This window comes from Coregonus clupeaformis, unplaced genomic scaffold (genome assembly GCF_020615455.1).
Source record: "Coregonus clupeaformis isolate EN_2021a unplaced genomic scaffold, ASM2061545v1 scaf1543, whole genome shotgun sequence".
Classification (NCBI taxonomy): Eukaryota; Metazoa; Chordata; class Actinopteri; order Salmoniformes; family Salmonidae; genus Coregonus; species Coregonus clupeaformis.
This window is the reverse complement of record NW_025534997.1, coordinates 82,179-92,816: the sequence shown is the minus strand read 5'-3', so window position 1 is coordinate 92,816 and position 10,638 is coordinate 82,179. Positions and strand designations below refer to the sequence as shown.

The following is a 10,638-nucleotide window of genomic DNA, read 5'->3' as shown; positions in this document are numbered from 1 at the left end:
CTCTGCCCTACTCTGGACCCAAACATAGTGTGGTTACTCATGAGAGATGGGGGAACACTGTGAGAGAAAAGCCAATAGAACTAGTGCTCTAGCGTAGCCTATAGCCCTCACATAGTCTGTCTATGTCCACAGCCTCCATTGTATACTATGCACATCTTTATTTTATATTGACAGTACTTTAAAATTTGCAAGACAAATTCTCTCTGGAAGGCAATGCAATGTTCTATTCTATTCTATTCTATTCTAGGGTATAGCTTACCCGGAAATCGTCCAAGTGTCCATGTTACTCATATCCTTTATGATTGTTGGAGACTGGCAGCGAGTGCGTTAATAACGGTTTGTCATGACTCCACCTTTTATGTAAATGTCAGTTTGTGAGTGGGGCTCGAGGCGCTGAAAGCGCACAGTGAATGGGGGAGTAGCCTTTACTACCGCTCTGCTTGGCGCTTAGGAGACCTGGAGTGCACTGTGTTTATATTCCAATCCGGAGAAAGAACGACCGTTCTGGATGTAGCCTCCCAATCATGTTGTCTGCGTTGGATTGTGCATCACCACCGCAAGTGTTTGAATATTGAGAGCTGGGAGATAAGGGCTGCTGACTGGAATTGTAGTCATGGGAGGCCAGATAACGCGAAATGCCTTGTACGGTAAGGAAACATAACGTTTAGGTACACTCATAGATCACGTCACCATTGCTTATACTGTACATACTGTAGGTTATCGTTTCGTTTCAATTGCAATGCAATTTGCTATAATACAATGGAGAATAGTTGGAGAGTGCAATTCCTGTCGCGTAAAATAACGTTGTTGCGTGTGTACCAGGTAGGCTACCCAAATTCTGATGTCACACAGATGTCACACTAGAGACAGTTCATTATAAACATTTGCATACATTGGCTAGGCTACAGAAGGCTATTCCCTAGTATATCTATTTCCCTTTGATCAGTGTTATAGTAGAAATACACACTTTAAAGCTTTTCCTTTGGGTCGATTTGATATATTTTGTATTGTATGCAATTTAATCATTTATAGCAATTTATAGGAAAACCTGCTGATGTCATTATTCGTTATCTATCCTCCCTTATCCGTTTCCACTTTGATAGCATCGTTTGCATACTTCCTCAGTCGACTTCTTTTGATGATAGTAACTGTAGACGGAGTTTGTAAGCAAGTTGCGGGTTTCCCCCCAAACCCCCAGTATATTTCCAGTTGTCTCACATTGGTGTGGTGGTTTCCCACACTTTGTACACTGAGGGAAGTGAGTCATATCCAGCCTAGCTGTTAGTGGGCCAACCAACCCAATCAATAGTGTTTATATAGGCTATCACAGCTTAGCTCATCCTGTGCATAGCCTTATTGCCAAGTCCCAGAATTACAGTAAATGGCTCTAAAGAATAACATTTTAAAGGCTTCTGTGGGCCTAGAAAATTGAATTTGAACAATAAACATTACATATATTCATTGCATTTGGACCCTTCGGTGCAAGGGAAACAAGTAAATTACTGCAAGGCTGTAATTCATAAAATGAATAGAACACCATATAATTTATCATTGAACATAGGCTATATGTTCTATTATGCAGTTATGTGGGCTATAACACATGTAGGTAAGAACACATGTAATAACACATACAATCACATCCATCCAAGTAATGTAATAAATACAATATAAAGTTAATAAAAACACAATGCTGCTGCAATGCATTGGATCAGGTTACTAAATGCCTTGTCTAGATAACACACGTTGACTTAGTTGTCTGGACCTGTAGCTGTGGAGTGGCTTACCTCCAACTCTACTGACATCAAGTTAAGTCCCTCACAGCCTCCCAGGAGTCAGACCACCTGATCATTGGGTCTAATTAAAGCCCATAGATGAATCCAATTAGGTAGATAAGGACACAGTAGTGCCTGAGACAACAGGACAGGACAGCAGAATGACTGGCTGGCTGGGTGTGTGTGTGCGTGGCTTCTCACTGTAGGATCAAGGTCAAAGGCCTTAAAGAGAGAGGGAGAGGAGCCTGTTTCCTGTTTACTAGCCTGTTTCTTGGTTTTACGCTGCACTTGCTCTTTCTATATGAAAGGCGTTAGCTGAAATCTAACAGTCGGTACGATTTTAAGTGAGTGAGTTTCTGTGGATAGGCTAGTCTGAAGTGGTGAAAAAGCCAGTTCTTTAGCAGTGTTGTGTTGTGGCTTGATTGCGTAATTGAGTTCTCTGCTGAATGTGTTGGGAGCGCTTGTTGAGGGTCTTTATCGACTCAAAGTCGGCCAGCCTTTCACCCTTGATCGTGTGTGTGTGTGTATGTGTGTGTGTGTGTGTGAGAGAGATAGAATGTTATCCTCTATTGGAAGCTCAGTCTCCAAATACGAGCTGCTGATTGATGTGAATGTCATATCAATGCAGAGGCCAAGAGGCTGTTCGTGATTATCGGCTAAAGTGGTATTATACATATAATCTGTATCAAGTCAATGGAGAGAGACAGAAGGAGGGAGAGAGGGAAAACATGGAAGAAAGAGGGATAGTATGCAGGAAGGAGAGACAGAGTATGAAAGAAATAGGTAGAGAGAGAGAAAGTGAGAGAGAGAGCGAGAGAGAGAGTTAGAGGGAGAGAGAGAGGGAGAGAGAGAGAGAGCGAGAGAGAGAGAGAGAGAGAGAGAGAGAGAGAGAGAGAGAGAAAGAGAAAGAGAGAGAGGGTGAGAGTGAGGGAGAAAGAGAGAAAGAGAGAGAGAATGAATTAATGAAGGAAACAAGTAGGAATAGAGAGAGAGAAAAGTAAGACGGGGTCTACTACCAGAGTAGTGCCCAGTGTGTTTAGTCATGGCCTGTTGCCATGGTGTGACAGGAACATATGTCTAGGGGGTCAAGTGGCATTGGTGGGTGGTGACCGTATGGTGATCATGCCACCAGTGTCTCCCTCCCTGTGGATTCAGACTGGTTTAACTTGAGTCAACACACACAATGCACATACCCCTGTTGTCATCATATTCCTCTTGACTTGACAGGTCACCTTCGAGCCGGCACATAACGACTTTGTGTTTGTGTGTGTGTGCATGCGTGCGTGCATTTGTGTGTGCGTGCCTGCATGTGTGTCAGTAAAAATAGCATCCTGCTTGCAATCAATATTCTCTCATCAGGCTCCTCCACAAAGCATTCTAAAAATCTACTGTGGAGGAGCATAGAGATATTATATTGTCTTACTACACCATATCGAATCTAAAATGGTTATTACTTATTGATTGCAGTTGCGTAATACTATTCTCTGAGGGAATGTGGTAACATGGGTGAGCTTAGGTGAAAGACTTAGCGAGACGAGAGTCATGATGTGAGGTCTTTATTAAGTTGGACAGCTCACCTTGCACTCTCAGGTCATCATGACGCCATGACAGGGATGTCTAAATTATTCAGCTGACACAGTCTCGGTTGAAGCAGAGGGAAAGGCTATTAGAGAATGGAGCTAGCAATGTTACTAAATTTAGCTTGTGTTGGTAGTTTATTTTTTATTAATTTTTTTGTGTCTTATCTATGGAATTCCGCACAGGAATCGTTTTCCTCTTTCCAATCGTTTTTCTTTTTTAATCTGGAAAATACCCATAATGCATTGCTCAGTCCTGACTCCCGAGCCATCCATTTATCAAGTGCAAATCAATGGTGTTGTCATGCCATTGCCTAGCAGCAGATGAGGTAGCCCAGGTTACCACAAACATATGTGCTTCCATGGCGCCCAGTTAGAAGAGCAGTAGAGCAGAAGGCAGCTATGGCTACAGTATCATTGGCGGTAATCTCGTCCTACCTGTAAACCCAGGAGGATAGTGTTGGGTTTTACCCACTTGATCTGTATCTCTGTCATAGCAGCTGTCATTCACACATTTACACTTAGTAACCCCAGCCTCGTATACCTCTGTCTAACTTATATTACCAATATGTCATTCACACATAAACACTAGCAACGCCAGCCTCCAGAAAATGAAATTGATTGTCTATAACACATATTTCTTATCTATAACACATATTGCTTGTCTATAACACACATTGCTTGTCTATAACACAAATTGCTTGTCTATAACGTTTACATTTGACATTTTAGGCATTTAGCAGACGCCCTTATCCAGAGCGACTTACAGGAGCAATTAGGGTTAAGTGCCTTGCTCAAGGGCACATCGACAGATTTTTCACCTAGTCGGCTCGGGGATTAGAACCAGCAACCTTTCGGTTACTGGCACAACGCTCTTAACCACTAAGCTACCTGCCGCCCCTATAACACACATTGCGTGTCTGTAACGCACATTGCGTGTCTATAACACAAACATTACGATGTTATGATGCATAGAGGCACTGCAATAAGGGACACAGTGGTAGTGCTGTACAGTATATTGTTAACTTGATTAATGTGAGTGTGATTCATTGGTTCATTTCATAGTTGTTGCTACATCAAGCCGAAACGCCATTTGCTCATGACTTAAATTATATACACATTGTTCAGACAACCTATGCAAACATCGTTAAAATCTTGTTTGTCGCCATGCTTAAGGCTTGTTTACAATATTGTGTAAATACCATTGCCAACAGATGCTTACAGAAAGAAATGTGCAGCTAAATACGAAACGTAGATCCTGTATTTATTTTATATAGTCTTTATTTTATACGACTTTTATTTCCCACAATTTCCTGTATTTGTAAGCAGACATTCAAATCCTCTATTCCTGGTGCTACTCTGGTGAAATAAGAAGTGACTGTGGGTCTATCATAAGGCTAAGTCTGCCCAGAGTGTGTGCATTCCTGCGAGTCTGTGTGTGCTTGCTCGTGCGTGTGTGTGTTGGTCCCGGATCTCTGGAGGATGTGTGTATTAAGCTGTGTTTTTTAGAGAAGCAAGCCTGGGGAGCTAGGTGGAAATACGTTTTTTAGTAATTTGCAGACGCTCTTATACAGAGCGACTTACAGGAGCAATTAGGGTTAAGTGCCTTGCTCAAGGGCACATCGACAGATTTCACCTAGTCAGCTCGGGGGTTCGAACCAGCAACTTTTTTGGTTACTGGCAAAACCTCTTAACCGCTAGGCTACCACCCAGCCCACACTTCAATGGAGAAGTGAAGAGGAGAGAAGGGAGGTTCTGTTGCTTTGCTGTGGGTCTCCGTTGCTGATAGACACCCTGGCAAGCTCCATTGTCCCTGCATTCTTAGAAACCTGCTAGCATTATGTTGCCACAGCGATTCTGTTTACTGTATGGGTTTATTATGCTTTGATTGGCACATTGTACAAGGATAGTATGACACAATTCCTGTTTTTTTGTGAAATTGTAATTGTGTATTATAAGGACAATAGTATTATGATGACTACTGCCATGTGTTTTATGAAGACATTATAGTATTATGATGACTAGTACCATGTGTATTATGAAGACAATATAGTATTATGATGACTAGTACCATGTGTATTATGAAGACATTATAGTATTATGATGACTAGTACCGTGTGTATTATGAAGACAATATAGTATTATGATGACTAGTACCATGTGTATTATGAAGACATTATAGTATTATGATGACTAGTACCATGTGTATTATGAAGACATTATAGTATTATGATGACTAGTACCGTGTGTATTATGAAGACATTATAGTATTATGATGACTAGTACCATGTGTATTATGAATACAATAGGGTTGGGCGGTTTCCACCTTGATTCAGTCCTATGTAGCAAAATTTGTTATGTTTTTTACATTGGATGAAAGTAGAGACTCAGAGCTAGAACATTGTATATCATACACTGCAGTTGAAGAACAATGGGAAAGTAATTCTGCTTTGAAAGTTGATAAACTTGTAACCCCACTTTTGAGAAAATTGCCCATTAATGTGTTGGTGCACCTACTGGAGCGCTCTTCTTTGTCTACACCCATTTAGCATTGTTCACACCCTATTAAGCCTTAGCCCCACCCATCTCTTTAAGGATTCATGTGTGAGGCCATGTGCTAAAAATATCGAGTAAGGTAGTGTAGTAAACAAGCAAAGATTAGGACAAAAAATTGTGAAAGTAGTAGCAAAAAGTAGTAGTAAAAATACACTTTATGTAGTCCTTGGCCTATATCCTAATCTGACTTTGGTGCAGGCCATGTTGTTCTTCTCATTACTGTCTCTGATAAACACACACTATATCAAATAAAATCTAAGTTTGTTTGTCACATAAACAGGATACAGGTGTAAACGGTACAGTGAAATGGTTATTTGCATAGTGGAGTCTTTTGTTTAGACCCATAATCCCAAACCATACTACCATGCATGAATCTGAAGGTAGCGAAAGCTAACCAACTAGGCTCAATGTTAGCTAGCTAACATTAGGCTATAACTAGCAATGCATATTGCTTTCTGAGACAAAAATAATATTACTACACAGCTCATACACGTAACGTTAGCTAGCAAGCCAGCCAGCTAACGTTAACTAACTAATAGTACGCTTTAACTTGCAATGAAAACGACTTTCTGACAAAATTAATGTGATGGGTAAAATGAAGAACGCGATCTGCTTTATCTCCTCACGTATTGCACAAGTTGACTGCAGGTACAGTGGGGGAAAAAAGTATTTAGTCAGCCACCATTTGTGCAAGTTCTCCCACTTAAAAAGATGAGAGAGGCCTGTAATTTTCATCATAGGTACACGTCAACTATGACAGACAAAATGAGAAAAAAAATTCCAGAAAATCACATTGTAGGATTTTAATCCACTTCTATGCTCGCCGAGGCAAGCAACACTGAAGCATGCATGAGAGCACCAGCTGTTCCGACGACTATGTGATCACGCTCTCCGTAGCCGATGTGAGTAAGACTTTTAAGCAGGTCAACATTCACAAGGCCGCAGGGCCAGACGGATTACCAGGACGTGTACTCCGAGCATGTGCTGACCAACTGGCAAGTGTCTTCACTGACATTTTCAACATGTCCCTGACTGAGTCTGTAATACCAACATGTTTCAAGCAGACCACCATAGTCCCCGTGCCCAAGAACTCTAAGATAACCTGCCTAAATGACTACCGAACCCGTGGCACTGACGTCTGTAGCCATGAAGTGCTTTGAAAGACTGGTCATGGCTCACATCAGCAGCATAATCCCAGAAACCCTAGACCCACTCCAATTTGCATACCGGCCCAACAGATCCACAGATGATGCAATCTCTATCGCACTCCACACTGCCCTTTCCCACCTGGACAAGAGGAACACCTACGTGAGAATGCTATTCATTGACTACAGCTCAGCATTCAACACCATAGTGCCCTCAAAGCTCATCACTAAGCTAAGGATCCTGGGACTAAACACACTCCCTCTGCAACTGGATCCTGGACTTCCTGACGGGCCGCCCCCAGGTGGTAAGGGTAGGTAACAACACATCTGCCACACTGATCCTCAACACGGGGCCCCTCAGGGGTGCGTGCTCAGTCCCCCTCCTGTACTCTCTGTTCACCCATGACTGCATGGCCAGGCACGACTCCAACACCATCATTAAGTTTGCCGACGACACAACAGTGGTAGGCCTGATCACCGACAACGATGAGACAGCCTATAGGAGGAGGTCAGAGATCTCTGTGGTGCCAGGACAACAACCTCTCCCTCAACGTGACCAAGACAAAGGAGATGATTGTGGACTACAGGAAAAAAAAGAGGACTGAGCACGCCCCCCCATTCTCATTGACGGGGCTGTAGTGGAACAGGTTGAGAGCTTCCAAGTTCCTTGGTGTCCACATCACCAACGAACTATCATGGTCCAAACACACCAAGACAGTCGTGAAGAGGGCACGACAAAGCCTATTCCCCCTCAGGAGACTAAAAAGATTTGGCATGGGTCCTCAGATCCTCAAAAAAATTCTACAGCTGCACCATCGAGAGCATCCTGACTGGTTGCATCACCGCCTGGTATGGCAACTGCTTGGCCTCTGACCGCAAGGCACTACAGAGGGTAGTGCGGACGGCCCAGTACATCACTGGGGCAAAGCTCCCTGCCATCCAGGACCTCTATACCAGGCGGTGTCAGAGGAAGGCCCTCAAAATTGTCAAAGACTCCAGTCACCCTAGTCATAGACTGTTCTCTCTGCTACCGCACGGCGGGCACCGGAGTGCCAAGTCTAGGTCCAAAAGACTTCTCAACAGCTTCTACCCCCAAGCCATAAGACTCCTGAACAGCTAATCATGGCTACCCGGACTATTTGCACTGCCCCCCCCACCCCATCCCTTTTACGTTGCTACTCTGTTAAGTATTTATGGCATAGTCACTTTAACTCTACCCACATGTACATATTTTACCTCCAACTAGCGGTGCCCCCCATTGACTATGCAACTGCACCCCTGTATATATAGCCTCCCTACTGTCACTTTATTCTATTGTATATATAGCCTCCCCTACTGTCACTTTATTTTTTACTTCTGCTCTTTTTTTCTCAACACTTTTTTGTTGTTGTTTTATTCTTACTTTTTTGTTTAAAATAAAATGCACTGTTGGTTAAGGGCTGTAAGTAAGCATTTCACTGTAATGTCTGCACATGTTGTATTCGCGCATGTGACCAATAAAATTTGATTTGATTTGGATTTGATTTGATTTAATGAATTTATTTGCAAATTATGGTGGAAAAAAAGTATTTGGTCAATAACAAAAGTTTCTCAATACTTTGTTATATACCCTTTGTTGGCAATGACACAGGTCAAACGTTTTCTGTAAGTCTTCACAAGGTTTTCACACACTGTTGCTGGTATTTTGGCCCATTCCTCCATGCAGATCTCCTCTAAACAGTGATGTTTTGGGGCTGTCGCTGGGCAACACAGACTTTCAACTCCCTCCAAAGATTTTCTATGGGGTTGAGATCAGGAGACTGGCTAGGCCACTCCAGGACCTTGAAATGCTTCTTACGAAGCCACTCCTTCATTGCCCGGGTGGTGTGTTTGGGATCATTGTCATGCTGAAAGACCCAGCCACGTTTCATCTTCAATGCCCTTGCTGATGGAAGGAGGTTTTCACTCAAAATCTCACGATACATGGCCCCATTCATTCGTTCCTTTACACGGATCAGTCGTCCTGGTCCCTTTGCAGAAAAACAGCCCCAAAGCATGATGTTTCCACCCCCATACTTCACAGTAGGTATGGTGTTCTTTGGATGCAACTCAGCATTCTTTGTCCTCCAAACACGACGAGTTGAGTTTTTACCAAAAAGTTCTATTTTTGTTTCATCTGACCATATGACATTCTCCCAATCCTCTTCTGGATCATCCAAATGCACTCTAGCAAACTTCAGACAGCCCTGGACATGTACTGGCTTAAGCAGGCGGACACGTCTTGCACTGCAGGATTTGAGTCCCTGGCGGCGTAGTGTGTTACTGATGGTAGGCTTTGTTACTTTGGTCCCAGCTCTCTGCAGGTCATTCACTAGGTCCCCCCGTGTGGTTCTGGGATTTTTGCTCACCGTTCTTGTGATCATTTTGACCCTACGGGGTGAGATCTTGCGTGGAGCCCCAGATCGAGGGAGATTATCAGTGGTCTTGTATGTCTTCCATTTACTAATAATTGCTCCCACAGTTGATTTCTTCAAACCAAGCTGCTTACCTATTGCAGATTCAGTCTTCCCAGCCTGGTGCAGGTCTACAATTTTGTTTCTGGTGTCCTTTGTCAGCTCTTTGGTCTTGGCCATAGTGGAGTTTGGAGTGTGACTGTTTGAGGTTGTGGACAGGTGTCTTTTATACTGATAACAAGTTCAAACAGATGCCATTAATACAGGTAACGAGTGGAGGACAGAGGAGCCTCTTAAAGAAGAAGTTACAAGTCTGTGACAGCCAGAAATCTTGCTTGTTTGTAGGTGACCAAATACTTATTTTCCACCATAATTTGCAAATAAATTCATAAAAAATCCTACAATGTGATTTTCTGGAAAAAAAATTCTCAATTTGTCTTTCATAGTTGACGTGTACCTATGATGAAAATTACAGGCCTCTCTCATCTTTTTAAGTGGGAGAACTTGCACAAATAGTGGCTGACTAAATACTTTTTTCCCCACTGTATTTACTTAAAAAGTAGCTACAAGCGTTTACATTTAAACGGAAAGTACCCAATGCTACGATACAACCAGGAAGTCATTACTCCAACAATCAGTTTGTTCTCCTGAACAAATATATGAATGTTTATCCTAACTGGTGGAACACTATTTGCATTATATGCCATTATACTGTCACTAACCCGTGCAGTATGTAGATAAGAATTACAGTCCCTCACACTGCTCCAAGGATGTGTCGTGGCACCCTATTCCCTACAGAGGTACATACATGCACTAAATAGGGAATAGGGTGTCAATTGAGACGCAGGCCACTCAATCTAGTTATACAATTGTAGCAGGATGATTAGTTTACACTTTTACAAAGATGTTCACTGAAGGATGACAAGTCTTAGTCACACTGAAGCCGTGTGTGTTCCGACAGGGATTAGACTTGTCATTACTGTGAGATCATTAGCGAAATAAGTCCTCACACACACACACATGCGCACACACACACTTCTCCAGGCTACGGAAGGAGAACCACAGTATGCTTATCCATAAAGAGACATCCTTGACCTTTGGGAGAGAGGGAGAGAACAGTCATGTAAGGCTTTTAGATGGACACAGACGTGCACAC

The 10,638-nt window shown here is 42.7% G+C and overlaps 1 protein-coding gene across 2 annotated transcripts in view; it reads left to right on the top strand.

The window, feature by feature from the left end:
• The first annotated feature begins 424 nt into the window (after nucleotides 1–424).
• LOC121533085 (E3 ubiquitin-protein ligase NEURL1) overlaps nucleotides 425–10,638 on the top strand; it is a 64,332-nt gene continuing 54,118 nt past the window's right edge. For both annotated transcript variants that reach the window (XM_041838850.2, XM_041838848.2), the window contains exon 1: nucleotides 425–647. In XM_041838850.2, coding sequence (XP_041694784.1) covers nucleotides 614–647 — 34 coding nt within the window. In that variant the 5' untranslated portion in view covers nucleotides 425–613. The remainder of the gene's footprint in view (nucleotides 648–10,638) is intronic.